At 41.4% G+C, this 21,788-nt stretch overlaps 1 protein-coding gene across 1 annotated transcript in view; it reads left to right on the top strand.

Moving 5' to 3' along the window:
• LOC144494076 (protein lin-28 homolog B-like) overlaps window positions 1–12,186 on the top strand; it is a 195,741-nt gene extending 183,555 nt beyond the window's left edge. The window contains exon 4 of the mRNA XM_078213653.1: window positions 11,811–12,186. Coding sequence (XP_078069779.1) covers window positions 11,811–12,186 — 376 coding nt within the window. The remainder of the gene's footprint in view (window positions 1–11,810) is intronic.
• The last annotated feature ends 9,602 nt before the right edge of the window (window positions 12,187–21,788 follow it).

Here is a 21,788-nt window from a genome sequence, read left to right as displayed (position 1 = left end):
AACTTAGCATGTCCTCCACAAACCTAAAGGGTTAATCATTTGCATGTTCATTAAGTAAGCATGTGTAAAATAATGTACATCAATAATTCAGGATTAACAACTGCTGCTAAGAAGTTCTGCTATTTTATAAAAAATTACACTGATATAAATTTCATGCTGAAGCATGATATAAAAATCATATTAATCTTGATGTTATGAGTGGTAGGTTGACATTTAGATTACAGAAATGGCTTTGAAGTTTTGGAAGAATGAACTCAGCATTTGGTTTCGAATGCTTTAACGCAAGCTCAGTCATAATCATATCAGCAAACTCTGGATGAACATCTTACAACAGTAGTCCTCAACTACAATGAAGGAGAACATTAGAAGAATTCATAACAGGAAAATGCCAATTGTATGAAAATGGGGAGAAAATATTTTTAAAATGGATCAGTTAGGATCAGTGAGTCTTTCTTTAATATTTATGTTAGTAACTGATCAACAAATGTGTAAATCTAATAAGTGCAGCAATGTGATGACTGTCACACAATGGGCATCATTGGCAAGGCCAGCATTTGTTGCCCATCCTTAATTGCCCTTGAACCAAGTGGCTTGTTAGGCCATTTCAGAGTGCACTTAAAACTCAGTCACATATAGGAGTTTGGAGTCATAAGTAGGCCAGAGCGGGTAATGATGGCAGATTTCCTTCCCTAAAGGATAGTAGTAAACCAGATGGGTTTTATAACCATCAACAATGCTTTCACAGTCATCATTACTGAGACTGGGTTTATGTTCCAGGTTTATTGCTTTAATTCATTAAAAAGCAATGTATATCGCATGCATAACATTTCAAAATTGTCAGCAGCGCAAAAATCTGTCATTCCTTTATTATTGACTCGAAAACATTAAAACTTTTTATGTACCTTTTTCACCAGTTTCAATCACAAGTTATCCAACTCACTCTGAACAATATCATACGATGCTCAGTAATCATTTATTTGTTTAATTCTGAACATTATATAAAACACCACATTTTCCATTATTGAGATGGTCATCCCTTCTGCACATAGTTTTGATGCAGTTATTAGTTCTACACATTAGCTGATAAATTACTAATATAGAGCAACTCACTGATCCTAATTGATCCAGTTTTTAATACTTTTTCCCCATTGTCATCCATTTTTCCTTCTAATGTGAAGATACGTGCTTCTCACTGATGCTGAGTAATCTTTCCAACAACTTTTCCATTATTACCCTCTGCAGCGTAATCTTTCCAGCTTACACAGAATACAGTTTGTGTGTGATTTTTATATATACTTCACCTGTGGCTATGAGCAGATAGAATGATTTGTTCGGTATTCAGTTCCTCTCAAAAATGACAATTTATTTTTGTCCGAGAATTTGTTTCTGTGCAAGAATTGGGGAAATGAGCAGTGATTTACATCATCAGCTGCATGCTACCAATTCACTTTCTGCTGGGAGTATATCTGAACCATCAGCTTAATTAATTGCTTCCATTGTCTTGAGATTTGCTGTGTTCAGGCTACGTCTTACCATGGGGGTAGTATGTGTGCACCATGTGGAGCTTTGCAATATTTTTTCCAGGTTAGTGGAATACAGGGGGAGGATAAGAAGAAGGTAATATTGCTTTCTGTGTGTGGGACTCAGTCATATTCTAAAGATACAAATTTAACTCAATGGGGAGAGCCCCAGGAGAGACCATTGCAGCCTTTGTAGCAAGGTTAAGACAAATAGTGGAGCAGTGAGTATTTGGTTCAGCATTGAATGACCTGTTGAGGGACCGTTTGGTATGCGGTGTAAAGAATATGGCAATAAAGAAAAGGCTACTGGCAGAGTCAGAACTAACTTTTAAAAAGGTGCCTGAAGAGGCTCCAGCAATGGAAAGTGCAGAGAAGGGGGCCCTGGAGTTGCAAAGCGTGCAGAACGGCGAGGTCCGCCAGGTTTGGTGGGAAGTTGCCAACAGCAGTAGTGGGCAAGAGTGAGGGCACTGTGTTACGTAACGAGGTAAGTGTCGAAACCAAAATACTTCAGAAGTATAGGAAGTATGGTCAACAGCCGAGGAGTAATACAGAGTGCTACCAATGCAGAGGGGAGTCACTCCAAAGAGAAGTGCTGATTCAGAGAAGCAGAATGCTTTGCATGTGGGAGAAGGGGGCTGGTGAATCAGAATGAGAGGACCTGGTTGAACCTGTTCCAAGTTTGGCGGGAAGGGTGGAGTCAAGGCAGTGTAAGCAGAAAATGAACCATAATTCATCGAGAATCAAGAGAACATTTGTGATAGGTGATGCAGTATTTGTAAAAAAAATTGGGAATGGACCAAATTGGGTCCAAGGTGTTGTGGTGGCCAGAACCGACTGGTTCTGGCCACCCCAATGAAGTGGAAGTTCAGGACAAAATTCTGAAGAAGCACTTAGATCATTTAACAAGATGAGAGTCATCTCAAGAGTAAGTGTTGCGGCCGACTCCAATTGTTCCTGCTTGGAGTGTTGTTGATTTAAGGAGTGAAGAGACAAGTCGGCTTATTGCAGGACAAAGTGTTGATCCCAGTGAAACCCAGGAAAGAGTGGGAAGTGATGTGCCTGTACAAGGAGAAAGTCAGACTCAAAGTCAGACTCAAAGTCCAACCGAATTTACCTCTGCTGTTGAATCACAGCTAGTTGAGCTACTTTGCTCCCAGAGGAAGCGAAAGTCCTGACAGAGTTGATTCTGATGAACTGTGTTTAAAAATATTTATTATTGTTAATGTTGTGTGAAGAGTTTGAATTTTAAAGTATTGTGTAATAAAGACTTAGAGGGGGAGGGGTGTAGTCACGAGCCCCTATAAAGGTGTCCGGAAGGTAATGTGACCCAATCGCCCAATGGGGCGAGGGTGCGTGAAGCCCGGGGCTGAGTGCGGGCTTGTACCATCAGAATCGATCCGAGAGCTGAGTGGAGAAGATGCATATTGAAGTACTCTGGATATAGTTTGAGTTAGTTCATAAATAATCGCTGTTGTTGTTAACTTGGTGGTCACAATTATCACAAAGGGCTAACTGAATGTGCCACACTGCAAATAAGGCAAGAGATGAATGAGGGAGAATATTGATATCAGAAGCCCCCTTTTAAAAAGTAGGGACGTAGGTGCACTTTTAGTCATTGTATTAATAACACACTGTATGGCTCACTGAGCAATCTTTATTGCACTCATTAAGATGATATGCATAAGTTTATTTGTAGGTTACGTCCATTCCTGTCAAGCAGTAAAGTTTAGTCTGTTATATTGTGCAGCGTGCAGGGTGGTAACAGAGAAAATAAGGGTTGTGTGCATGAAATTCCACTCCCTTAAAAGCACTGCAATAAGTAATTTTCTTCCACTCCTGAGATATTGATCGTAAAAGTTTTATTTGCAGCTCGACATAAGAGGAATGCAATCTAGATGTATTAAACTTTTCCGGCTTTACATCTACAGGTGGGGCGGGCGGCGGAAAACGACAACAATTTAGTCTCCTTGTTTTGTTTAGATTGCTGTGTTAGTTTATAATGGTTTTGATGCTAATGGTCTTTGAGTTGTAAAAACAGCATCTCATTTTAATGAAGCTCAGGGTGGGGCTAATGGAAATCTATTGAAGGTTGTCAAATGCCAATATTTATTCTGCAGTCCCTAACCTGAATCAGGATTTTTAATCGTGTACAAAACATCCATCCCCATCTCTACAGTTGTGTAACATGTTTTCGATTGGGTGGCACAGTAGTTAGCACTGCTTTCTCACAGCACCAGGGATTCCTGGCTTGGGTCACTGTCTGTATGGAGTTTGCACATTCTCCCCGTGTCTGCGTGGGTTTCCTCCATGTGCGCCAATTTCCCCCCACAGTCCGAAAGATGGCATTGGCCATGCTAAATTCTCCCTCAGTGTACCCAAACAGAAGCAGAAGGACAATTGGCAAATAAATAGTCATTTGTGATTCAACAGCCATTTCTGCAGTCACTGACGTGAATCTGGAATTGTTTGTTGCCTCCCTGGTCCCAGGGTCAAGGATATGACTGAATGGCCTGAGGGGCAAGGATGAAGATTCAGTGGTCCTAGTCCACATGGATACGGATGGTGGAGAGAGGGATGTTGTGCTGCAAGCAGATGTTAGGTAGCTGGGGAAGAAGAAACAAGCAAGACCTCACAGGTAGTAATCTCCAGATTGCTCCCAGTGCCACATGCTAATGAGTATTTAAATGGAAGGATAGTTGAGATGAGTGAGTAGTTGGAGAGATGGTGCAGAAGTGAGGGCTTTGAATTCCAGGGACATTGGGACAGGTTCTGGGGGAGATAGGATCAGTACAGGCCAGACAGGTTGCACCTGTATAGAACCAGGACCAATGACCTCAGGGAGTGATATACTCATGCTATTGTGGAGGGTTTCAACTAACTTGACAGAGGTATGGGAATCAGAAAGTAATATTAAAGAGGAAAAGCCAAGGTGCACAGAGAAATGTGAAAGACAGATAGCATTAGAGTAGAAAATAGTAAAGTATTAAATGGGATCAATGTAAGAGGGAATGAGCAGAGTAGATAGAGAGAAACTTCGCCAACAGAGCCAGCTGTCTGTCCTCATTACAACATATTTCCATTTGACTACATTATTGGTCCTGATTCTATACGGGTGCAACCCATCTGGCCTATATGGATCCTATCTCCCCCAGAACCTGTCCCAATGTCCTTGGAATTCAACGTCCCTGGAATACGGGGAATACCGGGAGTACAAAGTGTTCAGCAATGATAAAGGAGGAGGGTTTGGCAGTATTGATTAAGGAGAACATTACAGTGCTGGAGAGAAAGAATGTTCTAGCGGGGTCAAGGGCAGAATCTATTTGGTTAGGGTTAAGAGAAGAGAGAGGTATCATTATAATATTGGGTGTATTTTGTAGGCCACCAACTAGTGGGAAAGATGAACAAATTTGCAAGGAAATTATAGAGAGATGGAAGAATTATAGAGTCGTTATAAAGGGGGACTTCAATTATTTAAGTTTATTTATTAGTGTCACAAGTAGGCTTACATTAACACTGCAATGAAGTTACTGTGAAAATACCCTAGTTACCATACTCCGGCGCCTGTTCGGGTACACAGAGAGAATTCATCGTGGCCAATGCACCTAACCAGCACGCCTTTCAGACTGTGGAAGGAAACTGCAGCACCCGGAGGAAACCCGCGCCAACACGGGGAGAAAGTGCAAACTCCGCACAAAAAGTAACCCAAGCCGGGAATCGAACCCGGGTCCCTGGCGCTGTGAGGAAACAGTGCTAATCACTGTGGCATCGTGCTGCCCTAATATAGACTGGGATAATAATAGTGTAAAGGACAAAGAGTAGCAAGAGTGTCTAGATTGTGTACAAAAGAATATTCTATATCCGGTTTTCAGTCCAATAAGGAAGGAAGAATTGCTGGATCTGGTTCTGCGGAGTGAGGTCGGACAACTAGAGTTGAGTGTCAGTAGGGGAACTTTTAGGGGACAATATTTATAGCATCAAAAGATTTAGGTTGGCTATGGGAAAAGTCAAGGACCAATCAGGACAATACTAATTGGAGTAGACCCAACACCCTTGGGCAGAATGGATCTGACCCTAATAACTTGGAATCAAACGTTGTCGGACAGAACTGTGATGGAACAATGGCTGCCTTAAAAGAAGCTACAGGGTGAAATTTTCTGATTTCATTTTTCAAAGCGTTATCTCCAATGGGAAAGGTGGAGGGCAGCCCACCAACTGCCTTGCCAGGTTTTCCCACTGTATTTTTAAACACTTTTTTTTAAAAAACAGAAAAATAAAAGGGCGGGGTTTAATGATGTCATAACTGGTGGAGACTGGCCCCGCCTGCAGCCTCGGCTCCTGACAGATTGGGGTGCCAGTTATAAAGGGTGTCCCGATCTTAAAGGGTGCAGCCCCGATCGAATAAAAATAAATAAAGGACCACCCCCAGGGAAAATGGGTGCACTAAACGGGTGATCATGTGGCGAGCCAGTAAGATCATGAAAGAGTCAAAAAAACCGTGCTCTCCGTTCTCGCAATCTTACTGACCACAATCTGTCAGCGTAATTAAGCTGATTTAAATATGTATGATCTGATAATATTAGTGAGCTCTGGACACAATTGTCTGGGTTCACTTGCCTTAATGGCCTGCCAGTGGAGGTCCACAGAGGCGAGGATCACGTATGGTCCCCAGCAACTGGGACCAACCGATTGGGCTGGAGACCATTGAGGACCTCCCCCCATATGGCCGGGCAGTGCCAGCCTGGGACAATGGCAAAGCCAGCCTGACGCCCTGGCACTGCCCATCAGGCACCAGCAGTGCCAAGGGATCTAAGGGGAAGGGTGGGGCCTGAAGTGGAAGCAGCGCATGGGGAGCTGCTCACACTGCTTCGGGAATCGCCAGGGCGACGATTACCGGGGGGATGAACAGGTGCGGCGATTGATCAGGGTCGAGGAATCGGGGGCTGCAGTTGGCTTCCTGGTGTGAATAAACGCCATCTACTGTCCTACTTCGCCTCATTTTGTTTTCTTAGTTTCACGAGATTTAACTTTTTCTCTCACTGAAAACCTGAATCTCTCCTGTTTTCAAGCTCGTTTGCCACTTAGAATTTTTTTGGTAAGATCGCCCCCTAAGTGTCAAGAAAATTCAGTGAGAATCTCCCCAGGCTCCAAAAAACATTCCAAGTGTGGGAGAATTGCGAACTGAATCGCACCAAACCATCCAGCAGGAATCTCACCAGTTTTCCTGCTGGATATACAGGGCACAATTTTAAAATTTGCGAAAATGACAAAGTACGTGAACTGTGAGAAGGATTGTAATAAGTCTCACAACATCGGGTTAAAGTCCAACAGGTTTATTTGGAATCACGAGCTTTCGGAGCACTGCTCCTTCATCAGGTGAATGATCAGACTTCATCTGACTCATCTGATGAAGGAGCAGCACTCTGAAAGCTCGTGATTCCAAATAAACCTGTTAGACTTTAACCTGACGCTCTGTGATTTATCACTGTGCCCACCCCAGTCCAACGCCGGCATCTCCACATCAAAAACAGTGATAGGCTTCAAGAGGACATAAACAGGATGGTGGAATAGGCAGACAAGTGGCAGATTAAATCCTATTTGGATAGGTGTGAAGTGATTCATTTTGGTCGGAAGAAGAGGGATTAGGCAATATAAGACAAAGGGTGCAATTCTACAGAGGGTGTGGGAGCAGAGGGACCCGGATAATATAGGTGCTCAAATTATCATAGGACAGGTAGAGCGAACAGTTAAAAACACATACACAATCCTGAGCTTTATATGTCAGGGCATAGAGTAGAAAAACTAGGGAGTTATAATAAACCTGCATAAAACGCTGGCTCAGCCTCAACTGTAATATTGCATCCAGGTCTACGAAGGATGTGAAGCATTAGAGAGAGTGCCGAAAAGATTCACGAGAATGTTTTCTCAGTTAAGTGGATAGGTTGTTTAAAATCATAAGAGAGTCTAGATAGAGGAGATTAGGGAGAGACTGTTCCCTTTAGCAGAAGGCTCAAAGACCAGAGGGCACCTATTTAACATGATTGACAAAAGAGACAATGGCGACGTGTGGAAAACTTTTTTTCTGCAGTGAGTGGTTCAGATCTGGAATGCACTTCCTGAGAGAGTGGGTGGAGCCAGATTCAATTCTGGCTTTCAAAGGAGAATTTCTGAGGAGAAAGAAATCACAGGGCTTTGGGGTGTGGGATGAGGTGAGTGGCTTTTTCAGAGAGCCAGTGTGGACACAATGGGCCAGTAGACTTCCTTCTGTGACATAACCCATTCTCTGATTCCAGAAAGGATCGTGTGGAGGGCAATTGCTGTCTGGAAGCTACTGCAAATTAAGCAAACTACTCGATGTAAAACTAGGGTCAGAATCCCAGGATAGCCCCCCCCACAACAGCACTGCGGGTATACCAACACCACATAGACTGAAGCAGTTCAAGAAGACAGCTCACCACCACCTTCTAAATGGCAATTAAGGATAAGCAATGAACGCTGGCCAAGCCAGCAATGCCCAGACCTCATGAGTGAATAAAAGTGAGCATCCCAAATTACCCACGTACAAAAGCTGTTGACTCTTTTATGTGTGTTGTTTCAGTGCCAATCTTGTGCTCATCCAAGAAGCCAAGTCTGGGCTGAATATGTGATTCACAACCTCAAAAGCTGATGGCAAAACTGCAGAGTGTGGGGAAGCTCTGTGCATAAGAAAAGAGCTGTTAGGTTATAGAATTCACTGTCAAGATGAAGGGATGATGTGTTTTCTGCCTTTGCCAACTATCCAATTTAAATGTCACATCCTCGCGTTTAAAGCTCTTCTTGGCTTCATGATGCTGCTAATGTTGCTCCCACACTACTGGTGGAGAGGCAATTTGACAATATTGGCAGGCCAAACACTTCATCACAGAATCACTGAATCTTTACGGTGCAGAAGGAGGCCATTCAGCCCATCAAGTCTTCTACCTAGAGGTCACAGAGTATTCTACCTCATCCCACTTCCTTGCCTCATCCCTGTAACCTTGCACATGCTTACCTTTGGGATAGCAATCCAATTCCACTCTGAATACCTCGATCGAACCTGCCTCCACCACCATCTCTGGAAGTTTGTTACAAAAACCAACCGCTCTCTGAATAAATATCTTTTTCCTCACGTCACTTTTACTCCCTTTGCTAATTTTACCTTGCTGGTAAAAGTTAGGCGGCGTAAAGGAGCGATTCTTGGCTAACACTGTGCTTTAGATCTGGATGAACAAAGTAGCTGGGTCTATGGGGGTTTTGTTCCTCTTAACTATCAATTAGCTTTGATCCAAGGCCTTACTGGAGGACAAACTGTATTTAATCTAGAACATTGCTTAAATTTTGCTGTAATCCAGATTGGATCGTGTGTTTAAAATTCAATTACTATCCAGATCATTTCAGTAAAAGGGTCCATGTTAGTATTCTATATGGGCTTTGCTGCCCTCTGGTGATAACATGAATACTTTTGATGTATTTGGAATAAAAAAATCGTGGCAGAAAATAATGTCGTTTCTTTCTTTTACCTGACTGCCGCATTGCATTTGAAAACTTTGTTTCACAACCTAGCATTGCACTGTCCTCAACAGTAGTATTTGTTTGTTAGGGGAGATTTGAAGCTTGCTTGCTCTCGCTCACTCTCTTTTTCCTCTTACATGCCCTATCTTTTCTCATCCTCTCTCCTGCTCCCTAGGTAGCCTGTATACTTGTAAGAAATAATTAGAGCTTTTGTAGCATTTTGTTGGAGCAATATACTTTCTAACTACGCAGTATTGAAGACGCACATTGGATTTGCAATGTTCATCATCATCATCATCCAGCCGTAGTCCCAAAGGATCAAAGGCAGCTCTTTACCATTAGACGGAGAATTTTGACAACTCGTAGCTTGAGGGGTGCCACTTCACAAGCTTTTGACAATGCAAGGAGACAAGGTCTCCATAAAGTACACAACCACGACGGGGGTTGAACCTGCACCACACTCTAGCCATCTAGCTAACTGAGCTCACTGACCCCAATTCACAATATTGTTGTACTATACAGCCTATGTATGATACTGACACTGTGAGTGAGGTAGATTCATCGCAGTAATACAGACAGGAACAGCCTCATTTTCTGATCAAGCCCATGTTCCCAACTCTCCAACACACATTCCTTTCCTTGCTCACTTTATATTTCTGGCTTTACTCCTTTCACCTAGAACATCACTACTGCAATTTGTTGGCAATCCTATGATCCAGCGCCCATCCTGTAGTCTGTTGTACATCCCTCCCTCTATTCCTAGCTACTTACCCATCGCCTGTGCAAAGCATAGTGACATCATGGACACTCTGGATTTTTACTTTTAACCTCTTTAACTAGCTATGTCCCACCGACCTCAAAATCTTGTACAGAACTGAACTACTCTGATTAAGATGCATTCTTACATCTCACTCAGAACGTTTCTGAAAAGAGAGTCATGTGCCAAAGCTTTTCGTCTTGCACTCGTCATGCTTTCTCCATGGCAATACATTGGCCAATCAGAGTCGACTTGCCAACCAATCAGCGCACCTTTTCTCCTGGAGCATAAATTACTGTGATTGTTTGAAATTTGGCTTTCTTGTGTTTATCCTGATGAGTGTAAGGTGAAAAGTTTCAGCAACAAGTCTCTTTCTTAACCAATATTCAAAATCTCACTATGTCCACCATGAACAACCCTTACAATATACCTCAGGAAGTTTCATGATATGAAAGGCTCGGTATGAACCTAAGTTGTCGAGCCAACTCAACCACACCTTTGGCCACACAACTTTGACCTTGGAAAATGTTAATTAACTCATTTTTTAGTGCAAATATTAGATAATTGTTTTATTCACCAAGAAGTGCTTGTGGTTAGGTGTGCATTTTTATGTTTGTATGTGCATCCTCTAGAATTAGTCTCTTACACATTGATAGCCCTTTATTTGTAGATTTGCCGGGGTGGCACAGTAGCACAGTGGTTAGCACTGCTGCTTCACAGCGCCAGGGACCCAGGTTCGATTCCTGGCTTGGGTCACTGTGTGTGGAGTTTGCATGTTCTCTCCGTGTCTGCGTGGGTTTCCTCCGGGTGCTCTGGTTTCCTCCCACAGTCTGAAAGACATGCTGGTTAGGTCATTGGCCATACTAAGTTCTTCCTCAATGTATACAAACAGGTGCCAGAGTGTGACGACTAGGGGATTTTCACAGTAACTTTACTCCAGTTTTAATGTAAACCTACTTGTGACACTTTTAAAAATAACTAATATTTCCTTTGAGCGGCTTTCACTTTACTACCATAGCGTCACTGGAAATGTAGTGAACTGCACACCACTCCTTTGTATGAGCTGGGTTAACTCTAAGGAAATTCATGAAGTATAGAGCTTAAGAAAAGGTCAGAAATAAAATCAAAAAATGCAGGGAATAATCAGCAGGACAGGCAGCATCTGTGGGAAGAAGCAGAGTTAACATTTCAGTCTGTTTTAAGGTCATTAGGTAAGGCTTTGAAAGTTGAATCTTGTTTTTTAATATGGCAAAGTATTGTATTTAAAATGTGCATTGGAGCATAAATTGGTCAAAAATTGTTAACTCAATGATTTCAACGCGTCTCCACAGATGATTATATACCATACTATTGTGAAATAAATATTCTCTCCTGAAATTATCTTTGATTTTTTTTTTTTCATTTTATGGGTATCACTGGCGAGGCCTGCATTTACAGCCCATCTCTAGTTGCCCTTGGGAAGATAGTAGTGAGCTGCCTTCTTGAACCCCTGCAGCCCCTGTAGTGTAGGTACACCTGCAATGCTATTAAAGAGGGAGGTTCCAGGATTTTGACCCAGCGACAGTGAAGGAACGGCGATATACTTCCAAGCCTGGATGGTGAGTGACTTGGAGGGACACCCCTAGATTGTGGTGGTGTTCCCGTGTGTCTGCTGCCCTTGTCCTTCTAGCTGGTAGAAGCCATGGGTGTGGAAGGTGCTGCATAGGGAGCATTCTGACAATGTGAGTTTTATTGTGATACAAGTTACCAGCTCCATCATTACAGTATTTGTAGGCATCTTAATATTCTGACGTTTTTTCAATTTTTGCCTTGGCCATGTAAGATGTACCATTATAATCTCTCTTGTAGATTCATCATGGATATTGTGTGTTGCAACAATCCAGGTGAAAGACCCATTTTACATTTTGTTGCAAGTATACATAAAAGTGGTGTCCCCACTCTAGATACATCTGCCTATAAATTTAGTTACAAGCCATTACCATATCTCTCCTTTTATTTTCATGCAGATGTTACAACTGTGGCGGCCTTGATCATCACGCTAAGGAATGTAATCTACCTCCTCAGCCAAAGAAGTGCCATTACTGTCAGAGTATCATGCACATGGTAGCTAACTGCCCCCTCAAAACTGTTCCACCGCAGTCCCTTATCCCTCAGGGAAGATACGAAGCAGATCCTCAACCTTCCACCTCTGCATATGCTGCTTTCCCTCGAGAAATGGGAGGGGCCCAAGGCTGCCCGGCTCTGTCTCACCCTCAGGAGGGAAAACCAGAGACCGAACACTCGGGCAAGTCATCCCACGAAGCTTCTTCAAGCAAGTTGTCTGCATCACCTGAAGAACCAAGCAGAAAGGGGCCTTCCATTCAGAAACGGAAAAAAACATAAAAGTGGGCCACGCCGCTGCTTTTGAGGCTTTTTTTTAAAAAATAGGATCCCAAACTACCTCATACTTGCAAAAGTACAGGGGAAGCAAATTCACATACTGCAGCTCCTGTTTTGAGGAGAAAAGAAAGACTTAGCGATTCAACAAAACTTTGAACTGGTCAATTCACTCCTTACAAAGAGTCATTATTGGATTGAGTTCATGCACGTCCACTGTGCTCTACTTTTACCTTTATATGCAGAAACCTCTGTAAAGCCCCCGGTGGCATATGTGTTTCAGTGTCGATCTGCCATGTTTAATTCCCTTGACTTTTCTAACCTTTTTATAAGTACGGTTCACAGTACCCTTTGGTAAACTCTCTGAATTGCAAAGCAATACATACACAACACTACGATTGACCCTAGAACTTTCTTCAGAGGCTCCGTTCCACTTGGTGGGCAGCTGAAGCAACTCCCGTCAGAGTTGCAAACCAAAGGAAATCAAGATGTGGATGCTGCCAGATCTGAGGTACCAAGGATAGCAACAGATATATAATGAATATGACATGGTGGTGTCTCACTTCTGTAGGCAATATTCATCATTGAGATACTAGCCACTGCCATGAATCTTAACGTTAGGGGAGTCGAAGCTACAGATAATGTGAATGTGTTTGTGTGTTTGTGTTGCAAGTGTTTTTTTGGTTTATTTTTGTTAATTGAGTCTTGAACTCAAATCTGTGAACACTGTAGTATTCTTTCATATATATCTATCTATATATATATATTATATGTGTGTGTGTGTGAGTGCGTACAGATATATATAGATATAGATACAAAAAGATTAAAAATACATTGCAGAAGATTTGAATGTCATTCCATTTCTGCAAATGTTCTGCAGTAAACACCTAAGCAGCAGTTGGCATTGTTTCCATGCCCAGTTATGATGGCTGCAGTATTAATTCCTATATATAAATAAGTTCACCTCATGACAAGACGACTCCAGTGTTAGTAAGTTGCCATTCTGCAGCCAGTTCACTCATTTGATATGTCTTTTTGGATACCAGCCCCCACGAGGTTGACTCTTAATTGGGAATTCAGCCACTAAAGAAAAAAAAGGCGCATGTTTCAGTTTAAAAATTAACCTGAGTGTAATGTGCTACTTCATTTTATAATACCATGTTACCCAGGTACTGAAGTTCATATTGAAGACTTTTGGGGTGAGCATTAACATGCTCTTGTTTTTGTCAGGACACAGCATACCTCCCTCTGCAGTGCAGGGAACTGAAGGTACTTCTGACCGTTCAGTAAGTTTAACCCTTTCTGTACTGATTTTGAAATTGGTGCGTCCCTTGAAAATTTAAAACAGGTGATATAAATGAGTAATGGTACATTTTACCAAAGCATTATTCGAAAGGTGGGAAGTTGCTGATGTGAAAGCGATTTACAATTTTTAAAAAAAACTTCGTCAAAATGGTGATCTGCAGGTAGATTATCGAGGAGACAGATAGGCAAGCTTAGGTGTTTAAACTTGTAAGAGAAGAAACACACGGATGGTTCTGCAGCTTACAAGCTGGGGGTTTTTGTATGGGAAATTTCACAAAGCGTGAGCTGGGTGATCTGCCAATTGACTCCCAAGTAGGCCAAAGCACTATCCCATGGACCATGAGGAGCTTTGAAAAGTAATTTATTGGACCCTTTTGAAATATTTTAGGATGTGCCTGGCCTGAAAAATGGTCTCTGATCAAAAATGTTTCCTGTAGGAGCACACTGCAAAGCTGATGTGAAGCGCTAAAATTGCTTGCCACAGATGACCTTGCAGAGTGACAACACTGATTCAGAATGAGCATATTTTCCTTCATCTTGAGTTCCTTTATAGAATTTTCTTACTCTGTTCATTTTCTATTCCAGCCACGTTTAAACTGAAGGATGGTGACGGATGTAGAGTTGTTTGATTTGGCAGAAGGAGTGAGACGTGTCTGATAAAATGCCAATTAATTATTTTTCATTAACAGTGACATTTATGGATTCGTTAAAGTGATGCCATCAAAGAGCACTCTCCAATCATAGAATTGTACTGCACAGACAGTACGTCTTACCTGCTGTTGTGTTCGCCAATTAGTCACAGGCCCCTGCTCTTTAACGTAGCCTTGCAAATGGAATGATCATCTTCCCTGAAGGTGGGCAGTTTGTATTTGTATAGCATCTCTAATAAGTGAAAATATCCCAGGGTGCTTCATATTGAAGAAAGCAGATACCCAAACCAATAGTGAGATAATGACAAGAGCACCTGCAAAAAAATAGGTTTGAGGAGTTTTTTTTTCCAGCTCCCCAGTTGTATGTAAGACTGTATCAGGTCTCCACTTCATTTAATCCAGCCACAATGTTTGTCTGTGCCTGCTGCGCCTAGTCAACAAAGGGTTTAATGTACGTCCTCGGTGTCTGCTGTCCCTCTGTTTTATAAAGCTGCATGGATTGCACTTTGTTGACTCCTTGAAGTTATGTCTTCCAGCAGGCATTTGCTGGTCCAAGATTTCTCAGCAAAAAGAATTGTCATCAAATTTTGACATAGGACAGTTTGGATTTTCTTGGCTTATTGCGTGCTAACATTATCAACACATACAATCACCGGTAGCATATTTTGTAAAATAAAGTGGAAATGCTCATTCTGAATCACTGTTCCTGATTCCCAGTAGCTAAAGAGGCTACTGAAATTCAGAGGCTAATATGTTGTCTGACCGCATAAATATCTTGGCAAGTTCAATCGTTTAGTTAAAGGCAAGTGAGTAAGCAAGGCCCTTAACAATCCCTGCTTATTGATGCTGAATGTTCTGAGGAGTTGTTTAAGAAGTCATGTTTTACTTCCCACTATTAATCATGCTACTAATTTCATTAGATGTACTTCTTTGGATAAAGGGAAAGAATGTTCAACAACCTGAGGTCAGGAACTAATATGCCCTTGGCATCTCGTTATGGTTAATGGGAATGAGATGGCTGTTGCTCCTTTGAACTTCTGTTTCGATGGTGTTTCCATGTATCCACAAGTAATGCTGCTGAAAACACACAAATGTCTTTGCAAATTGCACAGTGGTAAATATGACTGAGTGCAAGGCTGTATGACTTAAAAGAAAATTGAATTATTATGTACATTCTAAACATTAAACTGGGAGGATTATATCACTGAGCTTATGATTTGCATTAGGTTATGGGTTGCGGGGGGGAGGGGTAGAAAATCCATAACTAGCCTCTTAAAACAAAAGGGATTTTTGAATGGCAGCCACCCAGTAGTCAGATCATGTACCTTTATGTGACTATCTATTTCCCATGGGCAAGAGTTTTCTGGGGGGTGGAAAGCTGAGCCCTTCAAAAATAGGCGTCAGTTCATGTAAAAGATGATACTGCAGGAAACTTCAAAGTGCACGTATATTGGTCTGGTTGAATCTGGTAGGCATTAACTGGACAATACAAGAATGACAAATTAGGTGTGGCTCACATTTTTATTCCTTATCATGGTGAAGGGATTGTTGCTTTCCATCTCTTGTGTTAAGAACAATACTGCTGCTCGGTGTGCATATTACAGACAAATGTAAACTGCCTAAATGCGACGAGATAGTTTGCTTGAATCCCACAAAAAAGTGTTTGTTTGTAATTGAAGTAATGCAGGTTGTACCGATGCTATCTTGATGTCGTACACAGCGAACCTTCCGGTAATCTGAAACGTGACGATATTGAATGTGTTGTACCTATCGAGAAATGTGTGCTTACAGAATGTAAGGATTGTTTCTTTATTTAAAAAGTGTATAGACAAATCAGAGTGGCATTGCTTAATCTACATATATAGGTCTTTTTTTTAAAATGGAGATTAGGCAAGAAACAACAAAGAAAATGCAAGCTGCAAGTCACTTTGACATGCTAAACCAAAGTTTCTTGATCTTATTGAATGAAGAAAGCATGAATATTTCCTTAGTTGGACATTCCCTGTTTACAATGGAGAAGTTCAGAGCTGAGATCAGATTTTCACTGACCCTGAAACCCAAGAGTTTTGCGGGTGCATTTTTAAAAAGCATTGGCAAGCATGTGAAGCTTTCCAGTGCAGAATTCTGTCAGTGCACCACACTGAATTCCTTAGAGCACAGACCAAACATATCAGAGAGACAAAAGATTGGTTTTGTATTTTTGTATATTGTAATGTTATGATCATTATTACTCCAAAGTGTATCTCAGGACAAAGAACTTTACTCAGGGAATATACCAAGTAGGTTTATTTTTTATTTGCAGATTAAGTACTGAAGACATACTCAAAAGTACTCTGAGCAAACCAAATAGTTTTAGAACTTGGTATCTATATCTATATTTACATACTGTTATTAGTAACTACCTCTGAGCATTGCATAGTCCTACATTTCTGATCATCAGATTTATGATATCTTTTTTGTATTTGTTATTTTTGTATAAAAAAATAATAATGGTAGAGTTGTTTTATTGTATCCACGGCTTATGTACCCATCATAGTCCATTATTTTTTTGGTTGTGAAGTTGGCACATGCAATGTTGTATGGTATGTTTGATATGGTAAAACAGACCAGTTTTTTTTCCTGTTTACAGCAAAAGGCTACCTCATCCCTTTTCTGTACATTTCTTACTTTTTTGTTGCTTCGGTCTTAAAATCGGCTGTCAATCACGTGTTCCATTTCATAAAGTAGAATAACATTCCTGTGACTGGGGCGCAGGCATGAAGGTACTATCAAATTTTGAGTTGCAGGCATGGGCCGGCACGGTGGCACAGTGGTTAGCACTGATGCCTCACAGCGCCAGGGACCTGGGTTCAATTCCCAGTTTGGGTCACTGTCTGTGCGGAGTCTGCACATTCTCCCTGTGTCTGTGTGGGTTTCCAGCAGGTGCTCCGATTTCCTCCCACAGTCCGAAAGATGTGCTGCTTAGATGCATTGGCCGTGCTAAAATTCTCCCTCAGTGTACCCAAACAGGCGCTGGAGTGTGGCAACTCGGGGATTTTCACAGTAGCTTCATTGCAGTGTTAATGTAAGCCTACTTGTGACACTAATAATTAAATTTTAAAACTTTAATGTATGGGGTTCTTAATTTACATTTTTTAAGTAGAGTTTTATTTAAAGGCTAAGATTAATTTTCCACCAATATTTGCAAGGGCCCAAGCATTTTTCAATGAAAGGAAATGCCACAACTGAGAGAGATTTTAACTTCGTCTCTGTATGATGGTGTATTCATTCAGACGGTTGAATGGCCAGTATTGATCCGGTGAGCAACTTAGAAGTCTATCCAATCTTGTGATCCACTGTCTTAAAGAATTGATGACAGTTGTGAGACTGCAAATATGTCCATTCATTATCTATATTTACAAAATATAAAAGGCATCAACACTTTTGCTTGCATATTTATTTGACAGCCCTTTTAAGACGGCAACAAAATTGGCTTCATCATCCACAATGCATATTTATTTATGAGTAGTTAACCGCAAAGATCACGGATGTGCTTTATGAAAGTGGAGCTTTCATTGTGGTTACTCATGTCATGTGCTTTGGTATTTGTCAATGGTATGGTTGTAAGGGTGTGCAGTAATTTGTTTAAAAAATGGGGGTGATCCATGTGGAAAGATCGGACCAAGTTCAGAATTCATTTTTATTTCAATGCAGACTGACCAAAAGACAATGTTGTGTAATTTTAACAGAACACATCGTTGGTCATGTTTATCACCCAAACCTGTCAGAAGTTCTCATACTAAAGGGCATTTAATTTGGCGCTCCTTGAACCTCAGTTCTCTTGCGGTTCAGACACCCTTTCCTTCTGACGTAACGACACTGCCAAACTGCTCCTCATGGGGACTGCACACCCTTTATAACCGTCTGTTATAAAAATGTGTCCAGGGCACTTGAAAGATTGGGAAAAAAAATCTCTCAAGTAAACCTGTCGTCGAATATAGAATCTGAACTGAATGTATATGTGTCTCTTGCTAGTCCAGAAAGCAAAAAAAAAACAACTACTGATTCCTTCTCATGTTCCTTGAGTTGCGACAGCCTGTGGTTCTTTAAAATGTATGTTGCCTCTGAGGGCAGTCAAGAATTGGAAGCTACCAGTTGTGTAATAAACTAGGTCTACCTCTTAACACATTGTTTCTCATTTAGCAGTGTTAATTTGCCAACATTACGGTGAACTGCACAGCTGCTAAACTAGTCCGTATTTCTAATTATGGCTGTTGGTGTATTATAACTTTTTTTTTACTGTTACTGAAGACCAAAGTAAACACTGTTACATTTTTTTTGTATTTTTAAATCTTGACTTTATATAATATCTTTAAATTATCTTTTCATACTTCTAAAATACCTTGGCTATCATTTTTGAGTCACATTATGCATTGTTTACAATATTCTAATGTGTTATTTGATTGTTGGTATTTAAAAGCATTGGGTATTTATACCACTGTTTGTGTGGTTCATACCTTTTTGAGGTCAATTGTTGCTGTCTAAATATTGGATTATAGCACTGATTGCCTTGTTTTTGCCTAACCTAGTTCTTTTTCAATACTTAATTCATACCTGATGTCTTTTTTTTTAGTTCTGTGAAACACAGGTGTCATGCAACCTGAAAATTATTTTACTTGACTTAAAAAAAATAAAGTGTACAAGTGACAATTAATAAATGATTGCATTCCTTTACTTCTGAAGTGTCGTTTTCCTTTTTCATTAAAAGCTGGAAAGTCTGATCGTTCATTTAATATTTTTATTTTGGCCTTTGAATTATTTTTTCACTGCAAATCTATATATTTTAGTTCTTAAGCAATTGTGCTGAGAGATGTTCCCAATGTCTTGCCCTATTTAAGAATTCCCAAACTAATGCATGCCTCCAAGTTGTATGAGGGAATGAGTTTGTGCCCATAGAATCCCCACACCCCTATGAAAATCTACTGCAGTGAAATGCAGTGCTGGAAACCTAAAACATAGACATAAAAAAATGCCGAAAGTGTGCAATAGGTTTGGGTGGCACAGTGGTTAGCACTGCTGCCTCACAGTGGCAGAGACCTGGGTTCAATTCCGGCCTCAGATGACTGAGTGGAGTTTGCACACTCTCCCTGTGTCTGCATGGGTTTCCTCCGGGTGCTCTGGTTTCCTCCCACACTCCAAATATGTTGATTGGCCGGACTAAATTAACCCTTAGTGTCAGAGGGATTAGCAGGGTAAATATGTGGGGTTACAGGGATAGGGCCTGGATGGGATTGCTGTCGGTGCTGGCTCGATGGGCCAAAGATTCTATGTTAGTCAGCATCCATAAAGACAAAAGATAGGTTCACAGTTCACTTCATGGAAGCCATGATCAAAATGAATGGCGGTGCAGGCTCGAAGGGCCGAATGGCCTACTCCTGCTTCTATTTTCTATGTTTCTGTGAAGCCTTCTCTCCCTCAGATGCCACCATGCAGTTTTCTTTTGCATGTATCCCACAAAAACAGAACTCACCACCACTCAATCTCCTTTCTCAAAAGATATTGATCCCATCCTCTTTAAGGTATCATTTGGTTCTGACTCAGCCACGGCCTAGCTGGAGTAGGAGAAAATTGGATGCCTTCCCCGCCCCCCCCCCCCCCCCCAACCCAACATCTTAATCTCACTTGAATTGTCTTCTTGTGCCCTGTAGTTTTATGGTCCTGGGGCAATTTGATTGCTAGTTTACTTCAAGCCTTATCCGCACCTTTATTTTATGGCCAATACCAGTCCTCTTTTCAGTGAAAGTAAGTATGTTGCGGCCCTGTGGGTAATTATAGCTTTAACATCAATGGGAGCATGTTCGTCAGGATGAGGTGTGAAGGGAAAAATGTTCAGTGACATGCTGGGTCATTTCCCTGACACCACTGCTGCCACGTTGAGCAAAGAGAAGTTTTCCTTCCCTCTCTCCCATTTGCTTGATGATTTCCGTTCTCCAGAATCCTGTGTCAACCAATCTACTGAAATCAGAATCTGACTTGTCAAATACTATTATTCCACACTGACAATTCTTACAACCTTGAGAAACCAAGCAATGCCTATTACTGTCACATTGAACCCTGGAGTCTTAGTATCACTGGTATCACTTTTATTTTTAATACTTAAAATTGAATTGCTAGTTATTTTGTAATTGGATCCGAAGGTACAGTGAGATCAATTTCCTGGTGCTAAATAAATCAGGAAGTTGTCAGTGCAGGAAGTTCCAACATCCTTTGAAATGTTCCGGGATTTCATAGTTAAGAAGTCAGTTCAAAACTGCACAATGCTCTACCTTAACATTTCACATGATCAATTACAGCACACTCGTGTTTTAATTCCCTTAAAAGTCATCTGAGTTCAAGCCTCTTTCGAATCGCTTGCTTTGAAGGATCTGCTCAGGGAGCCTCGAATTGTGTTGAGTGCAGTGCCAAACTTAATGAATAAAGATGCAAAGACTATTCAAAGAGTCGCAATAAAACACTGTCAGCTCATCATGCTCTCAGACTCCAAAAGATTGTGTTGGTGACAGGTCCTTCCTCTAGGATGTGGGATTGTTTAAAACATGGATGAGTCGGTGCTCTGTATTCTTGATTCTGTCTTTCCTAAAGTAATTTTTATTCATTAATCCCATATAACAAAAGCTAATCATTTCTCTTGCAGTCTTAAGTTTCGGGAACTCTGCTGTTATGTAGAGTGCCGAATAAAATCACCTTGATTGTACCTTTGGTATTGTTTTGATTGTAGAATTTAGCTTTTTTTTCCTCTAAGTATTGGATAGTGAACTCATTTTGACCGACTGCTTGGGTGAATTTAGTGTAGGCGACGTGGGTTTAACCCACTGGAGGGAACTCTGTTGTCATCTCTTCAAGGGGCACCTGACACTATTTTAACTTGGTTTTCATCTTTTATTTCCCTCCTCTAGGGTGCTGCACCGAATTGGCTTCCTATCACTACACGTTGCAGTGCACAAGCCCACTGTGTGGGTTAGTTTAAGTGCAAGGAATGATGAGTACCGTTTATTCACCATTGATCATAAAATCCAAGCCAATATATAAAATGCTATCAAACACAAGTCTCATATCATTTTTGGTGACTTAAGTTTATTCCATCTTTCCTCCAGAATGTATATACGGTTGTCTACTTCTGCTGTTTTATTGCATGGAAACAAAATCCAACTTGATTCCCATCAATGCCGGGTCAGTTGGTATTTCATCTACGTGATGGGGACCTTGCCCGTTGACTGGAGAGTCATTGCTTTCTTTCAGTAAGGCCTGCAATATTAAGTGCTAATCAGACACCTAAGTGGCCAGCGGTAGGTCTCCACCAGGATCTCAGAGGTGGAAATCCCATCCCCCGAGAATGGCCTGGCAATCAGAGGCCATCATTGCTGTCAGCACCACTGGGAGATTACTGGTAGCTATTGGTAATACACCCACCAGAGGGTCTGAGGTTAGTGAGTAGTGCATGGGAGTTTTGTGGGGGAGGAAAGGGTGGTGCACATGATAGATGCTCTCATCAGGCCCTCCCCACACCACCGCCCCCACTTTCTAATGCTGGATCCCTCGATCAGCCTTTGAACAAGGTAGCGCTTTCCCTACCCAACGGGATATTTTGTTGACTGTTGTCCATGCGCAGGGTTG

The sequence above is a fragment of the Mustelus asterias genome, chromosome 5 (assembly GCF_964213995.1).
Source record: "Mustelus asterias chromosome 5, sMusAst1.hap1.1, whole genome shotgun sequence".
Classification (NCBI taxonomy): domain Eukaryota; kingdom Metazoa; phylum Chordata; class Chondrichthyes; order Carcharhiniformes; family Triakidae; genus Mustelus; species Mustelus asterias.
The sequence above is the reverse complement of the archived record's forward strand: the minus strand, read 5'-3'. Positions and strand labels throughout refer to the sequence as shown.